A 24,812-nucleotide genomic window follows, 5' to 3' on the forward strand; every position below is an offset into this window, starting at 1 on the left:
GATTCAATTGTTACTTTAAATCCTTTATCACATAATTGGCTTGTACTTAGCAAGTATATTTTAGATTATCAACTAACAATATATTTTTAATAAAAGTGAAGGAAGTGATTTTGATTTTATCAATTTCGATAATTTTTTCTTTGCCATTGTCGTCAAAGATTACCACTCCTCCATACTTTCTTTCAAGGATGATGAATTGATCCTAGTCACACATCATTTATCTTGAATAGCTATAATCCAAATACTATATTCTCTTACTCTCATTGGCTGTAAGATATTCTTGTAAAATAATCAAGTAGCTGATTTAGGTATCCAATTTTTTTTGAATCCTTTAGGGTTAGTAATTAAGATTTCTATTGGAATTCAGATTTTCTTCATTGTTTTACCATTAGATTTAATAAGATTGCATGCATAGACTTTATGTCCTATTCTACCATAACTAAAATAAGTGATGTGAGAACTTATGTATAAAGCAGAAGATGGCTTTGTAAAGAAATTTTTTAGCATCTTTTGCTTTTTATTTGGTTTATATCCAATCCCGGCTTTATCATAGATACCTTTTTGATTATTCAATATCATTTGCAATTTTTCAAAACTGCAAGTGAATTTGTTAACTAACGATTATAGCCTATTTACTTTATTTTTTAGAATTAGATTTTCTTCTATTAATAGTTTGTTATTTTGTAATTCTTCTTCTTTTTTGTTGGTCAATGATGCATTTTTATTTTTCAAGTCTTTGTACTTGTACTAATTTTTTTGAATCATTAAGTAGCTCATGGAATACATATTAACGTTCTTCAAATGTAAAATCTATGGATAATTCAGAGATTACCTCTTCCTTTTGTGTCATAAGACACAAGTTCACAACATCTTGATTTTCTTCATCCGAAGAAGAATCATCGCTGTCACTCCATGTTACCACCATAGCCTTTTTTTGAATTTCTTAAAGGTTTTCTTGAAGGTTGGACAATCAACCTTGAAATGTCCAGGCTTTTTGTATTTATAGCAAAGTGGCTGCTCTCTTTCTTTCTTTCTGTTTTGTTTGATTCTCCTTTGCCTAATGGTCTTTTCTTGAATCCTTATCTTCTTCTCTTTATAAACTTCTTAAATTTTCTTGTAATAAGGGCTATGTCTTCATCATTTTCGGTTGATTTCTCATCATCTTCATCAATTGCTGCATATAGGACAATAGTCTTCTTCTTTCGGCCATCATCCTCATTATGCTGCTTTATTACTAATTCATACATCATCAGGGATCCAATGAGCTCTTCTAATGACAATTTGTTCCAGTCTTTTGCCTCCTGAATTATTTTCACTTTTGCTTTCTAAGATTTTGACAAAGATCTGAGAATTTTTCTCATCAAATTACTGTTAGAATAAGCCCTACCAAGACTTTTTAATCTATTTATAATATCAGTGAAGCATGTGAACATATCAATGATTGTTTTATTAGGTTTCAGGTACACAAGCATGTTAATTTTTATTTTCTTTACTTGGTTTGTGTCTTTATGTGTGACTTTAAGTCTATCTCAAATTTTTTTTGCTAAGTTATATATAAAAATTTGGTTAAACTCATTTACATTCAAGGCATAATACATTCATAGCCTTGGTATTTAGCTGAACTGATTCTTTATCCTCTTCATTCCAATCCTTCTCAGATTTGAAAATTCTAATGCCATCAACTATAATAGTGGGTGTTTGCAGCTCATTGATTATGACACTTTATATATCATAATCAATGCTTGAATAAATATTTTCATGCGAGCTTTTCAATAGATATAGTTTGTACCATTGAAAAGTGATAGTTTATTTGTAGATTGACTTTTAGCAAGTGAACCTCTCAATTGTATTGCCATGATCTTTTTTCTTGATTGTTAGATTAATATCTAATTGAGAACCAAGCTCTGATACCACTTATTGTCCAGTTAGACAATCCAAGAGGGGGGGATGAATTGGGTTATTAAAATTTTTAACTGTAGAGTATAGTAAATAAATATTAAATTAAAAATTAATAAAATAAATGACGATGCACACACACAAACATCGTAAATTTATAGTAGTTCAATATACTTCAAGCACCTACGTCCATTCTCCAAACAATTCTTTGAAAATTCTACTATAATCAACTTGATAACAGTATATTTATTTTGCCCAAGCTCACAAATAAATCTAATTAGTTTTAGCTCAAATCAATCAATCAAAATCTTTACAAGCCTTATCCTAAGGCTCCCAATCCAATTCAGGATTTGGATCAACCCTATCCTTAAAGTTTCAGCCCCATTGAAACTTATCACAAAAATTTTAGAATAGAAAATAGTATAATAAATAAAATTAAATCCTTTGAATGGTTGATTTGTTATCGTTGAAGCTCGCTTAAAGAAGCCTTGAATACTAGTAGTGAATGCATTTCAGCTTCTCTTTGATTGCACTCTAAAAAAATCAAGAAGAATTTGATTGGAGGTAGGTAAACTCTTTTGAAAGCTAATAAATACTCAAAGTGCTCTTTCTCACTATCTCTTGTTTTTCTTTTAAGTCTTGTTGATTCTCTTCAAGTTTAGATTGATTTGAATCCAAAAATAGCCATTTTAACTGTTGAAAATAAAAAATAGCCATTGAAAATAAACCTAGACGAAACTGAGCTCGCTCCAGAACTAACCGTTATGCCTATTAGAAGCACTCAAGTCAGCTCGAAATGATTTTGAGTTGGCTCAGTTTGGATTCGAGTCTGCTCCATTGCTTTTCGAGTCGGCTTGACTTTGATTCTTAAAAACTGACATTTTGTTTATTTGAAAGAGTCGGCTCTGATTTGGATCGAGTCGGCTCGATTCTCGATAATCCAAATTTCAGCCTTCTATCTTTCTGAGAGAGTCAGCTCTGATTTGAATCAAATCAGCTCGATTCTCAGTAACTTGATTTTCATCCTTCTATCTTTCTAAGAGAGCCAGCTCGAATTCGACTTCATGCCAAGCCAAAGTGCCAGTCCATGTTCATGTCGAAGTCGGCTTGGTTCAAAAAGGAGTCGACTCCAAATATTCAATAAGGCTTTTCTTAAACAGTTTGTCTCCAAAAGTGATTTTTCCTGATTTAATTGATCTTCAAACGTTCTTTGAAATACTTAAGAGATATTAGTATAATTTTATACTCTAATATTTTGTCATTATCAAAATCATATCTGCGATCAACAAATCCAACCTTCAGAAGTTCCAATCCAATTTGCATACTTTGAAACCTCAAACATTTTTTTACCAAAAAGAAACCCCCAAAGACCTGAGTGGTTGTTACTTAGACCAGATCCACCACCCGATTAGTGGAACAATCCAATCCCAAACTAATACACAGAAATATGGACAAAAAGAAAAACAATATAATACATGTGCATTTGTGCATGCTACTCATGGTTTGATTGATCCACCAGCTCAGCAGTGATCCGGTCTAATTAAAAATTATACTAAAGATTCCTTATATAGGGCCCTCATTAGTGACTTACATAGGTTGGCATGGGCTTGTGTCTTTGCTGTGCTAACTTGGGATGGACGGGAGCATGGTTGGAGCTCCATCGCAGTAAGGCACCATCAATCGGTTCGATGCTCTGATGGCCGAACAAGATGAGCATGCGTGAACATGGGTAAAGGTGCATGCAAAGGATCAGGTAAGCATGTGCTGAATTGAGCGAATGCACAAGTTTGGAAGATGTGCACAGTGAGACATGCAACCCCGTGTAGCAAAATGCATGGCATACGTCATGGGATGCACGGACAGATGTGCAGTGGGACACACATGTTCCAATAGTGGGACAAGCGAGAACGCACTGCAGGATATGCGGACAGACATGCAAATGGATGCATGAGTGCTAGCAAAGGGATGCACAGACAGTAGCAGTGGAACTGTAGGATGCACAACTAGGTGCAATAGGTTATGTGGAGGGACTCATGGCCAGACACAATGTGGACGTAGGGCTCACACCACGGGATGCATAACCATGGACAAGGAGATTCGCGTCCAGGTACTGGATGGTTTTCAGTAATTTCAAACTCCTTGGAGTAATTCTAAACTTCTTGGAGCGGTTATCCAAACTTTTTGGAGTGGTTGACAATGGCTAGCAGCGGTTTTAGAAAGTTTCTAGCGGTTGGGAGAGTTGTCCAGCATCTCTATTAATATTCATGCTCACTGGCCATTGGCAGCAAGCCATGAGAGTGACTTTTTAGTAAAACTAAGAGACTTTTAGTGGGTCTCTTGTATTCAGATGATATGAAAATTGCAATAAAGAGATATGTGTGATTTTCTCTATATACCTTGAGTGTTTGCCTTTATTTAGCATAGTATTACAATTCTTGTGGCAGGGATTATAAGGAGGCTGACTAGGCAAGGCCTCCAGTGTCACACAAGGCTAAAGTTCTTGTGAAAAATTTTAATACAAGAATTGGCCCTGTGACAGTTGGTATCAAAGTAACATTTGGATGCTTTGTTGGTAATTTTCTATCAAAATTTTTGCCTCATCTTGTTTGAGCGAAGGGGCGATGCTCATACCTGCTGCTAGAAACAACATGGAGACTCTTGGAGAAAGGATGACATGATTGGAGGCAATGATTAGGGTGCCTCAAGTTGATCCCGATGAAACCCTATAGACATGGGTTGAGAACTTGATGGCTATAGTGGCTTTACTCCAAGACTTCCATGAATCAACACCACAATAGATGGAAGAAATAATATTTGACATCAAGCTAATCAAATCTACGATGCAGAACTCTTCATGTAGGGAAATTACTGTTAAGCTGAAAATTCCAGATCCAAAATCATTTAATGGAATTCGGAGTGCTGAAGATCTAGAAAACTTTGTTATGGAATATGAAGCAATACTTCAAGGCTGCTTGGATTTTCGAAGAGAAGAATGTCTCAATCATTAGCATGTATCTTACTAGGGATGCAAAATGATGGTTGAGAATCGGAACTAAAAATGCTGCTAGGCCATTCATTGAGATGTTGAAGGTGCTAAAACAGGAGCTCAAGGAGCAACTCCTTTGTTGCAACATGGCCTGAGTTGCAAGAGTCTTCTTGAAAAGACTAAGGCAAACATGATTAGTGAGGAAATATATCAAAAAATTTAGTTCTCTTATACTAGACATCAAGGATATGCTGGAGATAAATAGGTTATTTAATTTTCTATCTGGTCTCCAACCATAGGTTCAATTGGAGTTGCGACGGCAAGGTATCAAAGACTTGCCTCCTACATTGGTTGCCACTGACGGATTAATGATCTTCGAATCACTAAGCTAGGCAATAGTTTTTATTCAGGCAAGATCTGATCTATGGAAAAGAACCAAAAGAGAAAAACCAAATATAAAGATGTTAGGGATAAAAGGACCAAAGATGCGAACAAGAGGAAGATCGAAGTGGAAGGTTCTAATTCAAAGAAAGATAGAGATAATCCTCATTCTGGTTGTTATATTTGCAATAGACCTCTTTTGGCTAGAAATTATTCTAATAAAAGTAAAATTAATGCCATTATGATGGAGGATGGTAAAAATGATAATTCGATGCAGATGGTCCACAAAGAGTTACACCATTACAATTACTTGGTGCAATTCATGTGGTGAAGGCCAAAATTCATTCCAAATTAATGTTCATGCCTATGGAAACCAACAGACATTAGATTTCAGCAATGGTGGATATAGGCGTCAATCATAGTTTTGTGGCTGAAAAGATGGGGAACATATTGGGCTTGAGTGTGACATAACATCCAAGCCAGATCAAGGCTATCAATTTTCAAGTGCAGGCGATGCAAGGTATGGCCTTTGGCATCTAAGTAGCTATGGATGGATGGGATGACAAGATGGATTTGATGGTGGTTTATTGAATGACTTCGACATGATCCTTAGCAACGACTTCTTTGTTACTACCAAAATAGCCATATTGCCACATTTATTTGGCTTGCTGATCGGTAATGAGGAGAAGTCTTGCTTTGTCACAGGGCACAGCATTCCTATTGATGTTGAAGTTTGCGAATGTAAGGTGGAGATGGTATTTACTATGTAGATGACCCATGACTGGAAGAAGGGCCAAATGATTTATCTTGCTGCTCTCATCTAGTAGGGTCCGAAGGAGACAATAAGGATACCAAAGGAGGTGGCTGCAATTTTGCATGAATTCAAAGATGTCACACCCCTCGAGTTGCCAAAGAAATTGTTTCTGAGACATGTTGTGGATCATAAGATTGAACTTGTGCTTGGCATAAGGTCTCCTACCAAAGCTTTCTATGGAATATCACTGAAAGAGTTGATAGGATTGAAGAAGCAATTGAGAGAACCGCTAGAGTAGAGAAAAATTCAACCATCTAAGGCCCCATTTGGTGCTCCGATGCTATTCCAAGAAAAGAATGATGGTTCTCTCAGGCTATATGTGGACTACAGAGGTCTGAACTGTTGAAATTTGGGATTTGAAGCATGCATATGTATTTCAAAAACTTAATTTTTTAAATACCGCAGTAAAAAATAAGATTAAAATAATTTTAATCTGAATTTTGTATGCATAAAAATATAAAACCACATAGATCTATTTCATATGTTGAAATTGATATATGCTGAAATTTATATTGTGATCAAATTACATCATGTTTCACAATCTCTTTCTTCAAATCTAGATCTGGAAGAGACGAGGCTCTCTGTTAGCCACACAAGTATCTGACCTCTACAAGTATCTACTCGAGATCAGCCTGGAATAGTCCTTTAAGATCTGAATTTTGATTCTCTAAAATTCAGCCTGCTGAATCTGAATGAAGTCTAGATCGTGATCAATATTTGATTTTTCTCCTTGATCCTTATTTTCTCTTCCTCTCTAGCCTTTCTCCTTGCCTTGTGGTGCTACAAGAGACCAACAACCAGCAGATGAAGGGCTGTCCAACACCTTGGGCATGTGCAACACTTGGGACGCGCGTCCCAAGTATGGGGCGTATATGAGACGCCCAAGGGAGAAGAAGAGAAAGGGAGAAGGAAGAAGGACGTAGGGAGCTCTTTGGGCGTGGAGAGGGGGCGGCTTGGATGGTCTTAGGACTTTAAGGTAGGTCTCCTTTTATACGCACAAAGATTGAATCATATTCAATCTCAAAGTACAAGTCCTACTTGTATTGGGTTTCCTCTTTTCTTAAATTATCCAACTTATATTAGGAACCCTTATTGGCGTCAACTATTGGAGCCATTGCACCCATAAATAAACATCCTCTTTTGCACCCAAGAGACACCCCATATGAGAACTAAAGGCCCTCTAAATAATGGACACGTCCAAATTGAACAATTTAAAGTGGCGCCTCATAATAACTATCAAAGAGATTCATAAGAGACTTGCACCCTTAATTTATGTGATCCATAACCTTAGACACCCAACAATTGGAGTCTCATGAATCTTATTCATGTAGGTAATCAGCAGATAATTAAGTTGGAATTAATTTATCAAATAAGTAATCCTAACTAAAAAAAGAATTGGATCCAGCCATGTGCTAGCAAGGTTACCATGAATCTAATGGGTTTCTTTAAACCCAATTGATACTTCATAAGCTCAATTACTAATTCTAGGCATGATCCCTTTGTTGTGTGACCTCATAGATTTAATTCTATCTAGTAGTGAGACATATAATGATCTCTATCATTGTATCATTGAAACTCTTTTCAATGGATCGAAACAATTCTACTCTAACTCAATCAAAGATTGTTGATCCAAAACAACCCTAGTGAGCTCTCACAATCCATCAGTGACACCTAGCAAAATATAGTGGCAATCCAGTAGAACTAAAATAAACCTCTAGATATAGTTAACATATGATTCAGTCCCTCTATCGTGAGTCCCGACTAAATGGCAGGTCATGGATAAATCGTCAAATATCAACATCAGTCATATGATAGATTCGATTAGCTCAAGTCCAGATGTGATGTCTATGAAAATTTTTTTTCATCAATCACTCTACTGTGGCCACAGATTTATAGATTTAGCTTCTCAAATCTCATAGAACTACTCCTCTCTATCAAGATTGATAGATCCTATCTTGATGCGTACCCTACTCCTACAGTGGACTAACTGTCATCAATATCCACTGCAAGAGCTCATTGAGACCCATGTTTATGTGTCAATCAAACTTCAGCAGCCTTACTGCGAGCAGTAGTACCATCTCAAGTCAAAAGATCAGTCACACAACTACAGCATCGAGACAATAACTACAGCATCGAGACAATCACTGACGATTGAATAGAAATCCAAATGATCTCTCGTATGATCATGCTCAGTGCTAGTTGTTCTCTAACAACCACCCACACTCATCGTCCTGTGTCTCTACACAGTAGATTAGAGATCTATCTATCTCAAAAAAAGCAATTTGTGTGCTAATTTATCCGGATCTATCGCAATCCTCATGATGATCCTATGATCGGAAGCCTTTAGAAATTAAATACATGTCTCTAATTCTCAATACATTGAGAATATATATCAAAACTAATTTCATAGATGATTCAAGATATATTACACTTGAATGAAAAAAAATTTATCCTTTGATTGATCATATCAATATATTAAGTATAAAATTATATCCTAAATTAATTACAATGTGTCAGCCATATTGGCATCTAAGACATACATCTAACAATTTTCATTTAGACTAAAGCCAATTGGCCATAAATTCAAGTCCCATCTTTTCAAGGTGGACTTTCATTTTTGGTTGGCTCAGCTGTTTAATTAGCGGGTCTGCCACATTATCCACAGAGTCTACTCTTTGCATCTTGACATATTTCTTATCGAGGTAGTCACGTATGATATGATAACGCCGCTCGTTGTGCTTTGATTTTTGAAGAGACATCGGCTCTTTAGCAAGTGCTATGGCTTCATTGTTATCGTAGTACAGTGGTATGCTATCGATATCATGACCTCAAGTTCCACAATGAACTTTTCGAATCAGAAGCTTTTTTTCGCAGCATCCGAAACAACGACATATTCAACCTTCATGGTCGAATCCACTATGATGGATTGCTTAGAACTCTTCCAACTGACTGTACCATCATTATAAATGAACATATATCCTGATGTAGACTTCTATCATCAGGATCAGACATGAAGTCTGAATCAGTATACCCCTCAACTTGCAACTCAGAGTCTCCTCCAAAGATCAAGAACAAATTCTTAGTCCTTCTTAAGTACTTAAGGATGTTTTTCACAGCTATCCAGTGCTCTTCGTCTAGATTCATCTGATATCTTCTCGTGACACTCACAGTAAGGATAATATCAGGTCGAGTACATAGTATGGCATACATGAGGCTCTATATTGTCGAAGCATAAGAAATCTTACTCATGCACTGAACCTCCTCAAATATGGTTGGACACATCATCTTGGAGAGACGAATACCATGCCTGAGAGGTAAAAGACCTCTCTTGGAGTTTTTCATGCTGAACCTCTTCAGCACCTTCTCTATATACAGCTTTTGTGACAGGCCAAGCATCCATCTAGGTCTATCCCTATAAACCTTTATTCTGAGAATATAGGATGCTTCTCCTAGGTCTTTCATGGAGAATTCTTTGGACAACCATTTTTGACCATGGTCAGCATGGGAATATCGTTCCTAATAAGGAGAATATCATCCACTTATAATATGAGGAAGGTGATCGTGCTCCCACTGATCTTTTTATATACACAAGGTTCCTCTTCATTTTTGATAAAGTTAAACGATTTGATTACCTCATCAAAACAATGATTCCAACTCCGAGAGGCTTGCTTCAATCCGTATATGGACCTTTGTAGCTTGCAGACTTTGTAACAATCATCACCAGATGTGAAACCCATATGCTGCTCCATATAGATATCTTCTTCAAGATATCCATTCAGGAAGATGGTTTTCATATCCATCTGTCAGATTTCATAATCATAATAAGCTGCAACAGCAAGCAGAGTACGGATGGATTTTAGCATGACTACGGACGAGAAGATTTTCTGATAGTCAATGCCTTCACGCTAACTATAACCTTTAGCCACAAGCCTAGCTTTATAGGCTTCTACCTTACCATCGGCACCTATCTTTCTTTTGTAGATCCATTTACACCCAATAGATACAATGCCCTCAAGTGGATCCACTAAAGTTCAGACTTGGTTCGAGTGTATCAAGTCAATTTCTGACTTCATTACATCTAACCACTTCTCAGAATCGATGTCAGACATTTTTTTGTCAAAGGTATTAGGGTCATCAGTGTGACCCCTATCTCTCATAAGAAATATTTTCTTCACTTCCTCCGTAAGTATATCCATGTACCTTTCAAGAGGTTGAGAGACCCTGCTAGATCTACGAGATGATAGTGAAACATCAACTACTGGCTCATGAATTACAGGTTCCTGAGGATCTATAGCTCTGGGCTCTTCAAAGATCTTCTCTTCAAGCTCCACTAATCTCCCACTACCGCCATTCTGGATAAATTATTTTTCTAGAAATACAGCATTTCGACTCATAATCACATTGTGATCTTCTGGAAAGTAAAAGTAGTATCCTATGGATTCTTTTGGATACTCTATAAAGCGAGCTATAATAGATCTACCCTCCAACTTTTTCGCCATCTATCTCTTGACATAGGTTGGATATCCTCAAATCTTAAGATAACCCAGACTCAACTTCTTAGCGAACCATATCTCATACGGTGTGGTAGGAACGGACTTTGAAGGAACTTTATTCAACAAGTGAATGGCAGTTAACAAGGCATGTCTCCAAAGAAATAAGGGTAGATTAGTGAAGCTCATCATGGACCTGACCATATCTAATAAGGTCCTGTTCCTCCTTTCGGATACCCCGTTGAGCTGAGGTATTCCAAGAGGGATCCACTAAGAGACTATACCGTTGTCCTTAAGATATCTCAGAAATTTTCGACTAAGGTATTCACCTCCTCGATCAGATCGAAAAATCTTAACGAATTTATCCGTCTACTTTTCTACTTCATGCCTGAATTTCTTGAACTTTTCAAAAGTTTCAGACTTATGTTTCATTAGATACACATATCCATACCTAGACAAATCATTGGTAAAGATAATGAAGTAGGTATAACCACCCCTGGCCTGCACATTAAATGACCCACACACGTCGGTATGTACAGGGTAAGTAGCTCTATGGCCCTTTCCTCATGTCCTACAAAGGGCAACTTGGCCATCTTTCCTCGAAGGTAGGATTTGCAAGCTGGATACGACTTTGGGTTGAGAGAGCCAAGGATCCCATCCTTCTCCAGTCTGTTTATCCTATCCTCACCAATATGGCCTAGTCTATGGTGCCACAAGTACTTCTAATTAATTTCATCTCTAGGTCGCTTTTGGCCTACCGCACTCACTATTTTTTTGTTTAGGTTCACATTCGCATCAACATGCAAGTAATAAAGACTGTCAATTAAAAGACCTCATGCAATTAATTTATTTTGTAAATAAATGAAATAAAAAATTTTATTGAAATTAATTTCAAAACCTTCCTATGCTAGCACAGACACGAAAATTAAATTCCGACTAGCTACAGAAATATAATCACAGTCTTTCAAATCTAATCTAACATCAAACGGTAATCGAAGATGATAAGTGCCAACGGCCTTTGCAGCAATCTTTGCTCCATTACCGATCCGAAGAATCATGTCACCTTCCCTCAACCTTCTATTTTCTATCAGATCCTGCATTAAGGTACATATATGAGCACTTGAGCCAGAGTCCAATATCCAACTAGAAGTAGAAGAAATCGTAAGGTTAGATTCAATTACGAGCATACCTTCGGAAGGTTTATTATCCTTTTTGATTTTAAGGCTCTCTAGGTGTTTTGGATAGTTCCTCCTCCAATGGCCTTCAGCATGACAGTGAAAATACTTTTCCTTTACCTCAGCCACCTTTGGACCATCCTTCTTCGGCTTGCTCTCTTTCTTCTGCTTTTTTATGGATTTAGCCTTCTTCTTTCCAACAGACTTTTTTTTGGAAGAAGTCTGCTTCACAGCAAGAACAGAGCTCCTTGAACTCTTCAAGATACCCTCCGTTGTGACCAACATGTTGACAAGTTCAGGAATAGTGCAGTCAAGTTTGTTTATATGAAAATTCATGATGAATTGACTATATGAACTAGTAAGGGATTGAAGGATCAGATCCATTTGTAATTTCTTTTGTATGTCTAGTCCGAGCTTCTCAAGCTTTTCAATGTCCTTGATCACTGTTATACAGTGCTCATGGACAGACTGCCCTTTGCGCATCTTCAGGTTGAAGAGTCTCTTGAACACTTCGAAGCGCGCAGTATGGTTCTGCTCACCATACAACTCTTATAGGTGAGTAATCATGGCCCGAGTAGTGGGCATATGCTCGTGCCAGCTTTGCAACTCGTTTGACATAGATGCCAGCATATAACACTTAACTCAACTATCTTCATCCGTTCATTTCTCAAAAATAGCTCTCTGCTCAGTAGTAGGACGGTTTGACAACACAACGGGATCCTGATCGAGAACATAGCTTAACTTTTTTAAAGTCAGGATAATTCTGAGATTTTTGAGCTAGTTTTTGAAATTATTACCGATCAAATGATTGGTTTCAAGGATACCAGCTAGAAGGTTTGAGGCTGACATGATGGTTTAACTGCAAGAGTAGATATTCAAGTTAGACTTTTGTACTTAATTTTTAATTTGCTTCTCGGGACTTTAAGATGTAAATAGTGACTCTTACTAATTTTTTGGATCCCTCCACTCTTCGAAAAAAAAATAAAAACCCTAACGTGACAAAAGATTCCTAATGGGTGCTGCGGTCCCATCGATCACATGCACCTCAGCTAATATTTATTGGTAACATACACACTGATGCGTAGGCAACTCTTTGCCCAGATACTTTACTAAGCATGTTGCAGCTACTTGGTCTTTAACTCATATAGGCTCACCTAACAGTTATTGCCCACACTTCTTAGCTAAGCCCGACCCATCATTCACAAGTAGGTGCAAAGCCATCATTAGGTCCCTCACCTAACAGTTATTGGGTCCAATCACATCCATACCCTGGAGCAACTCTTTGCTAATAGAGTGGTTGCATGTTCTCGATGCAACTGAACCACTGTGACCAGTCGAGAATAATCAACACCGATAACACGTCCGCACATCTACAACAGTGGAAGACCTATGGACTTAATATTTGTAGGGAGGTTTGGGTTTAGGTCTCATCTAATCAGTCATCATATGACTGATCTAACTAGCATGGGCTAAACCAAAATGCTAAGCAACCTAATTCAAGACCCAATCTTCCAAATTGACTAGATAAGTGGAGAATGATGGGGGTCCTCCCATTGCCTTCTTTAGACACCAATAAATTAGCCAAATCAGCTAACGAAACTAATTAAATAATCACGTCTCATTAACTTTCCTTAAACACCAATAGGTCGATTGATCAGAATTGGTTAGCTCAAGTGAATCGGGCTCAAACCAACGAGCCAAATTAGGTCCTTAGGTTAATCGATTCTACATATGAGACTCAATCGATTTGATCAACAATAATTGTATGATCATTAACTTAATTAATCTAACTCAATTCAATACTTGACTTGGTTTGATAAATTACTTAATCGAATGAGACCCATATAGCTCAAATCAAAAACCTTAAATGTAATCCTATTACATGACCTAATTTTTTATTTTTCTATGATCAAAACTCTCATGCATAAACATAAATTTTAGATTTTAAAATCATATTTTAGATCTAAATTCTTTACATAAAATAAATTTTAAAATATAAAAATATTTTTTAGATTTTAACATACAAATATATATCATATATATGCATGTATAATTGATCTAAACAAAATTTTAGATCTAAGCATGATATCATATATCTCATATACTAGTCATAAATGAGATTAAAAATAAATTTATAATTTAAATATACAATCATATATCACATATATGAATCAAAATTCAGATCATAAAAAAATTTTAGATTTTATGCATGCATCTATATTTCACATGAATATTAACTAGAACTCTTTCTAGATCAAAATTCAGATCTATGCATGCAATAACATATCAACTATATGTTCTAAAACTAAATCTAAAATTAAATTTTAGATTTGAAGATCCATCCATATATCTTATGTATCAAAAAAAAATTGATTTTAAAATCTTTTCAAAAATATGTATATCAAAATTCAGTATATGAAAATTCATGGCTCTAATACCACTATTGAAATTTGGAGTTTGAAGCATGCATATGTGTTTCAAAAATTTAATTTTCTAAATATCACAGTAAAAAATAAGATTAAAATAATTTTAATCTAAATTTTGCATATATATAAATATAAAATCATATAGATCTATTTCATACGCTGAAATTGATATATGCTGAAATTTAGATTGTGATCAAATTACATACCTGTTTCGCAATCTCTTTCTTCAAATCTGGATCTGAAAGAGATGAGGCTTTCTGTTAGCCGCACAAATATCCGATCTCTATGAGTATCCACTCGAGATCAGTCTAGAACAGTCCTCTAAGATCTGAATTTTGATTCTCCAAAATTCAGTCTGCTGAATCTGAACGAAGTATGGATTGCGATCAACGTTTGATCTTTCTCCTTGATCTTTATCTTCTCTTCCTCTCTAGCCTTTCTCCTTGCCTTGTGGTGCTACAAGAGACCAACAACCAGCAGATGAAGGGCTGTTCAACACCTTGGCATGTGCAACACTTGGGACGCGCGTCCCAAGTATGGGGCGTATATGAGACGCCCAAGGGAGAAGAAGAGAAAGGGAGAAGGAAGAAGGGCATAGGGAGCTCTTTGGGCGTGGAGAGGGGGCGGCTTGGATGGTCTTAGGACCTTAAGGTAGGTCCTCTTTTATACGCACACAAATTGAATCATATTCAATCTCAAAGTACAAGTCCTACTTGTATTGGGTTTCCTCTTTTCTTAAGTTATCCAACTTATATTAGGAACCCTTATTGGCGTCAACTATTAAAGCCATTGTACCCATAAATAAACACCTTCTTTTGCATCCAAGAGACACCCCATATGAGAACTAAAGGCCCTCTAAATAATGGACACATCCAAATTGAATAATTCAAAGTGACGTCCCATAATAACTATCAAGGAGATTCATAAGGGACTTGCACTCTTAGTTTATGTGATCCGTAACCTTAGACACCCAATAATTGGAGTCTCATGAATCCTATTCATGTAGGTAATCAGCAGATAATTAAGTTAACATTAACTTATCAAATAAGTAATCCTAACTAAAAAAAAATTGGGTCCAACCATGTGCTAGCAAGGTTATCATGAACCCAATGAGTTTCTCTAAACCCAATTAACACTTCATAAGCTCAATTACTAATTCTAGGCATGATCCCTTTGTTGTGTGATCTCATAGGTTCAATTCTATCTGGTAGTGAGACATACAATGATTTCTATCATTGTATCATTGAAACTCTTTTCAATGGATCGAAATAATTTCACTCTAACTCAATCAAGGATTGTTGATCCAAAAGAATCCTAGTGAGCTCTCACAATCCATCAGTGATATCTAGCAGTATATAGTGGTAATCCAGTAGAACTGAAATGAACCTCTAGATGTGTTAATGTGTGATTCAGTCCCTCTATCGTGAGTTCGACTAGATGGCAGGTCATAGATAAATCGTCAAACCTCAACATTAGTCATATGATAGATTCGATTAGCTCAAATCCAGATGTGTTGTCTATGAAAACTCTTTTTCATCAATCATTCTACTGTGGTCACATATTCATGGACTTAGCTTTTCAAATCTCATAAGACTACTCCTCTCTATCAAGGTTGATAGATCCTATCTTGATGCGCACCCTACTCCTACAGTGGACCAACTGTCGCCAATATCCACTACAAGGGCTCATTGAGATCCATGTTTATGTGTCAATCAAATTTCAGTAGTCTCACTGCGAGCAGTAGTACCATCTCAAGTCAAAAGATCAGTCACACAACTACAGCTCGAGACAATCACTGACGATTGAATAGAAATCCAAGTGATCTCTCGTATGGTCACGCTCAGTGCTAGTTGTTCTCTAACAACCATCCGCACTTATCATCCTGTGTCTCTACACAGTAGATTAGAGATCCATCTATCTCAAAAAAATGATTTGTGCATTAGTCTATCCGATTCTATCACTGTCCTCATTATGATCTTATGACCAGGAGCCTTTAAGAATTAAATATATGTCTCTAATTCTCAACATCTTAAGAATATATATCGAAACTAATTTCATGGATGATTCAAGGACACATTACACTTGAATGAAAAAGAATTTACTCTTTTATTGACCATATCAATATATTAAGTATAAAATTATGCTCTACATTAATTACAATGTGTCAGCCATATTGACTTTTAGGACATACATCTAACATGAACAAAATCATTATCAAGAATAAGTATCCGGTGCTCCTAATTTCAGAAATATTTGATCGATTGTCCAAAGTTAAATATTTTATCAAGTTGGATCTATAATCGAAATATTAGCAAGTTAGAATTATGGAGGACGAACCAAAGATTATAATATTCACTAGGTATGGTTCATTTAAGTTTTTAGTTACGCCATTCGGCTGAACAAATACATCTGTTACTTTTTATAACTTGATGAATGATGTGTTTTATGACTATATCGAGTAGTTTGTAGTTGTTAGATGATATAGTCATATATAGTGGCTCATTTAGGAAATACTTAAAGCACCTTAAACTTGTGCTTATTCAGTTAAGGAAATATTTTTTATATGTAAAAAGAGAGAAATGCGAGTTCTACCTTAAGAAAATTAAATTTCTAGGGCATGTGGTGGGTAATGGCATTGTGAAAATGGATTAAAAGAAGGTACAGGCTATTCTAGATTGGACTGCACCAATGAAAGTGGCTGAATTAAGAAGTTTTTTGGGGTTAGCCAGCTACTGTTGTAAGTTTGTGGCTGGCTACTCTAAAAAAGTTACTCTTTTGACTGACCTTCTAAAGAAGAATCAGTCTTGGGCATGGTCACAAAAATGCAAGAAGCCTTCATGGGACTGAAGGTTGTTGTTTCTTTAGAACCATATTGAAGTTGCCTGATTTTGAGAAGCTATTTAAGGTGCATACCAATGCTTCTGACAAGGCCATCGAAGGCACGCTGGTGCAAGAAGGACATCCAATTGCTTTTGAAAGTTGAAAGTTGAAGGAGGTAGAACAAAAGTATTCTGTCCAAGAAAAAAAGATACTGGTGGTGGTGCATTGCCTATAGACTTAGCAAGTTTACTTGCTGAATACCATGTTCATGGTAAAGACTGATAATGTTGTTAATACTTTTTTTCTAATACTAAAAAAGGTTTCGCTTAGATAGACGAATTGGCAAGAATTTCTAATCGAGTATGATTTCGAGTGGAAGCATAAATCTAAGAGGCATAACCAGGTTGCTAATGCCTTGAGTCAGAAATGCATCATGGAGACCGTTGCTGCCATTTTCAGAGTTGAAACAGACTTCACTGATAAAATTTGAAATTCTGTCTGGACGGACCATGGGTACCAAAAATTATTTCAATAAGTCCAGGATGATGTGGCCCGACGATATTGTTTGAAGATGATCTGCTAATGGCAAAAGATAGTAGATTGTATGTCTCTGATAGTGGAGACTCAAGAGGCAGCTTATGAGAGAGTCTTATGACTCCCAATAGGCTAGTCACTCGGGAAGGGAGCACATAATGGCTCTTTTGTCCCAAATATTTATATGACCAAAGATGGAGGATGAAATCAAGACCTATGTCAGGTCTTATTTGGTGTGTCAACAAGACAAGATGGAGAGGTGCAAAGAAGCAGATTGCTACAACTTTTGCCTATTGTGAAAAGCCATGGATTTCAATTTTCATGGACTTCATCATTGGCTTCCTGAAGGTTGATGAATTATCATCCATCATGATGATGGTCGATTGCTTCTCCAAATATGTTATTTTTCTCCCAAACCTAAAAGCAGATCCGATGGAGGTGGCTACTGATTTGTTCTACCAAAATATAGTAAAACATTTTGGTTTGCCTTTAGATATTGTCAATAATGGGGATGCTTGGTTCATTGAAAGGTCCTAGACATATCTCTTTCAACTAATAGGATTTGAATTGAAGTTTTCCATGGCCAATCACCCATAGATGGATGGTCAGACCGAAAGGATGAATATGCTGCAAGAGGAATATCTCAGGTATTATATTACAACTAACCAACAGAATTGGTTGAAGTTTCTGGACACGGCCCAATTCTACTACAATCTTCATCGATCTGCTGCAACCAGGTTCAGTCCATTTGAATTAGCTACTGGGTGACAACCTCTCACTCCTCAAGAAGTTGCTTACAAAAAAGAGGAGGAATTTGCTTAACAACACATCGATTTGCTAGAAATCAATAAAAGATGCTTGACGAGATGCAAGATAGCCTCTACAGGACAGCAAAGAGGATGAAGAAGTATGTAGACAAAGGTCGCAGGCCCTTGGAATTCAATGTAGGGGACAAAATGATGCTAAAACTGACTCCTCAAATGTGAAAGAAAGTGGTGAAGTGGTGAAGAAGGTTGGAAATATGGCATATTGACTGAATTTGCTAGAGAGATTGAAGATACATCGATCCAACGTTTCATGTTAGTTTTTTAAAACTTTATCATGAAGATATAGATCCATCACAAAAGCAAGTGTAGCGTGTCCCACCTACTATAAGGCAATAGTTTGATAAAGAGATGAAAAAGATATTGGACTACCGTACATTGGGATAAAGCAAAAAGAATAGATGGACTAAATATTTGGTTCAGTAGAAAAGAGAATCAAAAAGCGAGGCTAGTTGGGAGAAGGAGATAGTATTGTGGCAGTTTGGAGAGAAGATCCAAAAATACTTATCACACCTCTCTTCGAGAATGTTGGGCTTTTTGGGTGGGGGTGGTTTGTTAGACCCTCCCTAATGGCTTACATGGCTTGGCATGGGCTAGTGCCTTTGTTGTGCTAATCTGGGATAGGTAGGAATATAGTTGGGGCTCTGCTGCAGTAAGGCACTATTAGTCGGTTCAGTACTCGGATGGTCGGACAAAATGAGCATGCATGAATATAGGCAAAGGCACATACAAAGGATCGGCCCAAGCAGGTGTGTGCTGACTTGGGCAAATGCACAAATTCGAAAGATATACACAGTGGGACATGCGACTCTACACAGCGGAATATATGGCCATACCTTGCGAGATGCATGGACAAGTGTGCAGCAGGATGCACGAGAGTGTGCTACAGGATGGTGAACAAGTGTGTAGAGGAATGTGCGGGCACCAGCAATGAGATGCATGGGCACATGCAACAGGAAGTGCGAGTAGGCGCAATAAGTCACCAACCTCGCATAGAGATACCTGTGACCAGACACGATGTGGATGCAGGACATGCTACGGGATGCACAACCATGCGTAAGGGGACTCACGTCCAGTGCTGGACAGTTTCCATTAATTCCAAACTCTTTGGAGCGGTTGTCCAAACTTTTTGGAGTGGTTGACAATGGTTGACAGCAGTTTTGGAAAGTTCCTAGTGGTTAGGAGAATTGTCCACTGTCTCTATTAATATCCATGCTCACTGGCCATTAGCAACAAGCTATAGAAGTGTCTCTTTAGTGAGGCTTAGAGACTTTGTGTGGATCTTTTATATTTAGATTATGTAAAAATTGCAATAAAGAGATATACATGATTTTCTCTATGTGCCTTGAGTGTTTGTCTTTGTTTGATATGATGTTGCAATTCTTAAGGTGGGGATTATAAGGAGGCTGATTAGGTAGGACATCTAGTGCCGTGTAAGACTGAAGTTCTTACGAAAAATTTTGATGCAAGAATCGGCCCTGTGACACCTTGCATCAGGCCTAGTCTGTTCAATCCGGTCAGCAATATTATTTTGTGGAATATAAGGGACCATGCCGTAACGGCAGAAAAATAGAAGATCCGACCCATGACATGTCGCACTCTTCTTCAGGTCATTCGTGGCACTGGATAAAGCCACGACCATGAGAAGCCCTAAGTGTCCTCCCACCACTCATAGCCTTAGAAATCTTATGATCATAGACGGAAGACTTTGTTTTGGACCACAGCGCGAGTTAGAAAGCTCAACAACACTGAGTGGAGGATGACGAGAGATCGAGACCATGAAAAGGTTCCAGCACCCGGCGGCCCAATCAAATGCTGGATTTGTGCTCTCAATCGTGTGGCGTTCAGAGGGAGGGTGAGGAATACTTTCGGTACCGGATCCTCCATGTATACTTCAGAAGATGGACGGTTTCTAATAGCGACATATCATGCATGGCAAATAAGATCTTAATAGCGGTCCATGGAGGCCATTATAAACCACGCATCACTCACAGAGGATCCATGCTCTAAAATAAATAGAGCATAGTTTCTTTCTCAACCATTGACTCAACAACTTCTCTATCTTCCATTTCGTAATTGGGCCTGGACGCGTCCAGGTATTTGATAAACGCGGATTTGACAGCGCCTAACGCTAGCATTGTCACCGTTGCATGTGAGTTCCAGATGGACGGGGCTCACATGTTGGTGCAGTGGCGTGGGGTTGGGTGTTTCGAGGATTAGGCTTAATAACATGGTTGAAGCCCCCCATCTTGTAGGTGATACTCCACTTCAGGAAATGCTTCATCTCCCACGGCTCCACGAAATTGTCACATCTATAACATTGTTTTTTAAGAAACAACATGAGCAAAGTTGGAATTACGGGTCCAAATTAACACTCGAACCTCCGGCTTCTTGCACCAAGAACCGGGTTGGGACATTTTCCAGCATTTTCTTGAGGAAGCCGGGCAACACATGTTGCATCTTCATTGTAGAACGATACGCAGTTTGACAAAATCATTATTTTTGAAGTGGAATGTAGTAGTGCTTTAGTTATCATTTATTTTTGTTGTATTATAACTAGCGTTACCGGAGGCATGGGTCATGTCTGCCGATGAATAAGTGGATTAGACGTATCGTGCACCGCAAACTTTATGCAAGATTGGCTGCCATTAGGACAAGTATTGCGAGGTTATGATCATTTTCAAAAGTAGCACTTAAAGAGTATAAGGAAAAAAAACTAATATTTGTTTTTTTATACATAATCAATAATATTATAAGCATCAGTGTCCAGTATGTGACGTGCGCACGTTTAATTAAGAGGAAAGAGTAGTTGTTGAAGATACTTGGGAAAATAATGATAATATTTTTGATAAATCTATTTGATCTATAATAATGAGCTCCGGTGGTACACAAGACTTCGAGGATCATTCATCCATATCGTTTGTTTAATTTTACTGGCTTCAACCACTCACTTATATGCATTTTTAAGAAGCCGTTGGTCATACAGGATTATAAAATACCGTGCGAGAACTTGGCATTATATTTAATATGATTAGTTTTATATATAAATCCCACTTATATGATGCGATCATTTTCTAGTAAATTTTTTACATAAGCAACAAAAGTAATTTTTTTATGTAAGTCCCATATCTGGGTTAAAATATTGTCCATGGATCTCATTCTATTTTTTAAGAAGTGTGGGAAACAAAACCCGCACCAGCTTACAAGGCATGCGGTTGAATTTGGAAGCTACATCTTAGACTATATAATTTGTTGCCGAACAAACCGAACCACCATGTCATTGATAAATTGAGAGTTGAGACAACCACACACGGTTGGATTGGCTTCTCTTCCGGTTTATTCAGCAGTGTTACACCAGGGAAAAAGCTTCGGTCAAGATTCTTCTCCTGGTCCTCGACCGGCCTTCCATTACATGGCTTCTGCACGTCAATTCTGAATTCTCTAGCAAACGGAAAGCAAGCAGCCCCCATGATTACACCTGGCACCCCCTTTCTCCTTTCCCCCCACCCTACCTCCTCTCTTCATTGCATGGCCGCTTCGTCTATGATGGCATTCCCGCCGGGGGCGGCAGGCGTGGGATGGAAATAAGGAACGCTATAATTCGTATCGACCAATACGGTTCTATACTTTATTTTTTTCTAATTCCATGCTTGCACGCATCTGAAGCTCGTCGTTGAGATGTGTGTATACAGACCCAAACTATTAAACTGGATAGGTTCAATTATCTAGCCTTATTACTTGCACGTCTCAGCAACCAAAGAATTATTTAACAGGGCAGGCTAACGGAAGAAGAAGAACTGAGAGAGCTGCAACCATGATGGACTTGGGTTGATGTTTTATGCCGCGTCATGCACGCCATGCTGACCGTCGGATGTCGCCACTGGTGGCGTCCACGCGTACGATTTCGTTGACGGGTCCTTGCCATTCGCGCCCCACCATCACGTCCGTCCATCTTCCATCGTGGATATAAAATCCAGGGATTGGAACCCGGAAAGACAGACAGGGAGAGATCTCCTTATAATTAAAATAACAAAATAAACAGGAAAACGAAAATAAAACTGAATTTAATACCCAGCTCAAGTCCGGTTCCTTCTCCGTGCTGGGAGGGTGGCGGACGCAGCGGCAGATCCCGACAGAGAGAAAAAAACCGATCCCAGAAAGACCGAGCAGGCGAGAGCCCATGCCTGTTTCTCCGCCTCCGCCGGCCTAGGATAAGCTAACGTTCGCCGTGGATGGGCCAGTCCTCCTCGACCCCCTGCCACCGCCGTCCGAAACTCCCCTTTGCCGCCGCCCGGCCGTCCGCCGCAATGATCCCGGCGGCCGCCATCTTCACCGGCCCCGCACGGGATCACACGGCCGACCTCCCCGACGAGTGCCTCGCCCTCATCTTCCAGTCCCTCGGCTCCGGCGACCGCAAGAGGTGTTCCCTCGTCTGCCGTCGGTGGCTCGCCGTTGAGGGCCAGAGTCGTCACCGCCTCGCCCTCGACGCCCGTGCCGCCCTCCTGGAAGCCGCCGCCGCCCTCTTCGGCCGCTACGACGCCGTCTCCAAGCTTGCCCTCAAGTGCGACCGCCGCTCCGATAGCATCGGCGACGAGGCCCTCGCTCTCATATCCCTCCGCTGCCCCAATCTCACCCGCCTCAAGCTCCGCGCCTGCCGCGCCATCACGGAGCGCGGGATGGCCGCGCTCGCCAAGCACTGCCCTAACCTTCGCAAGCTCTCCTGTGGCTCCTGCACCTTCGGCTCCAAAGGCGTCGAGGCCGTCCTCCAAGGGTGCGCCTTCCTCGAGGAGCTCTCCATCAAGCGCCTCCGCGGCCTTTCCGACGCCTCCGCCGACCCCGTCGGCCCCGGCGCCGCCGCTGCCTCCCTCCGCTCCGTCTGCCTCAAGGAGCTCTACAACGGCCAGTGTTTCGCCCCCCTCATCGCCGGCTCCCCCAACCTCAAGATCCTCAAGCTCTTCCGATGCTCCGGCGACTGGGACCGCCTCCTCGGGGCCATCGCCGACGGCGTCCCCGGGATTGTCGAGATCCACCTCGAGAAGCTCCAGGTTAGCGACCTTGGCCTCGCCGCCCTCTCCTCCTGCGCCGATCTCGAAGTCCTCCACCTTGTGAAGACCCCCGAATGCACCGATGCCGGCCTCGCGACCCTCGCCGACAAGTGCCGTCTCCTCCGGAAGATCCACATCGACGGGTGGAAGACGAACCGGATCGGCGACGAAGGCCTCATGGCCGTGGCCCGGCGGTGCCCCAACCTTCAAGAGCTGGTCCTGATCGGGGTCAATCCGACGACTTTAAGTTTGGGGCTCATCGCAAGCAATTGCCGTAACCTTGAGCGCCTCGCCCTTTGTGGCAGCGAGACCTTTGGGGACGCCGAGATGTCCTGCATCGCTGCTAAATGTGTGGCTTTGAAGAAGCTCTGCATCAAAGGATGCCCGGTTTCGGACCAGGGGATGGAGGCCCTCGTGGAGGGGTGCCCGAAGTTGGTCAAGGTGAAGGTGAAGAAGTGCCGGGGAGTGACGCCTGAGTTTGTTGACTGGTTAAGAGGGAGCAGGGCAACACTGGCTGTCAACTTGGATCTTGTTAGCCCGATCGAGCAACCAGATGCGACATTAAGTGAGAGTGGAATTCTAGATAATGGCAACGAGCAGCTTCCAGCGATGGTGGATCAGATTGGCTCTGTGGAGCTTCCGTCGAGCAGTAATGGTCGGTCATGTCCTTGGAAGGCTAGGATGGGTTTTCTGGCGGGGAGGAATTTCTTCGCCTCCACTTTCAGGCGATGGTCTCATGGGAGCAGCAATCCACACCACTCATGAAAAAAAGGGAAAGAGAAGAACTCTTTCTTTTGCTGTTTACATTTTTAGTATTTGCATCTGTATGTTAATCAGCTTCTTCATAATTTAGGCTGGTGCTCTGTCATTATTGTTGGTGATATGCTGATCGTTGCTGTCTTCTGGAATTGAAATATAGGTAGTTTTGTTGCCTAAAGTGGTTGATCATTGCTTCTTTCTAGCATCATTCCCCCCCTGGACTTCTTTGAATTGTTTATGTTATGTTTATTCAAACTTTTTATGTTTACAAAAATCACACTAGTTTGCATATTCATTATAGCAAATCTAACTCTACAAACTGGGAAAAGCATGCTTCCCCAACTTTTTGCTTATATACTGCAGTTATTTTGAATGGGATTGTGATTATCGTGAAGAACCTAGTTCAATATGATGCTACTTACACTAATTACAACAGGTTTAAAGTGATATCAAATCCTTTAGTGAAGGAAGATGGATTGGATATGGTTAAATTGTTTAGCTGTTTGACCAAACAATTTTTGCTGCTTGTATGAACACCTTCTATGGAATTTGTGAAGGATCCACGGATAACTTTAATGAGGCATAGCATTTTGAAGTTTTTAGTTGTTATGGTACCTGATTTTACTAGGCATGGTGTATTAAATTTTGAAATCTTATTTTTG

The 24,812-nt window shown here is 39.3% G+C and overlaps 1 protein-coding gene across 1 annotated transcript; it reads left to right on the top strand.

Moving 5' to 3' along the window:
* Window positions 1-21,909: 21,909 nt before the first annotated feature.
* Window positions 21,910-24,328, top strand: LOC105060983 (F-box protein At1g47056). The gene has a single exon (XM_010944891.4). The coding sequence runs from the start codon at window positions 22,579-22,581 to the stop codon at window positions 24,154-24,156; it is 1,578 nt and encodes a 525-aa protein (XP_010943193.1). The 5' UTR covers window positions 21,910-22,578; the 3' UTR covers window positions 24,157-24,328.
* The last annotated feature ends 484 nt before the right edge of the window (window positions 24,329-24,812 follow it).

The sequence above is a fragment of the Elaeis guineensis genome, chromosome 1, assembly GCF_000442705.2.
Source record: "Elaeis guineensis isolate ETL-2024a chromosome 1, EG11, whole genome shotgun sequence".
Classification (NCBI taxonomy): domain Eukaryota; kingdom Viridiplantae; phylum Streptophyta; class Magnoliopsida; order Arecales; family Arecaceae; genus Elaeis; species Elaeis guineensis.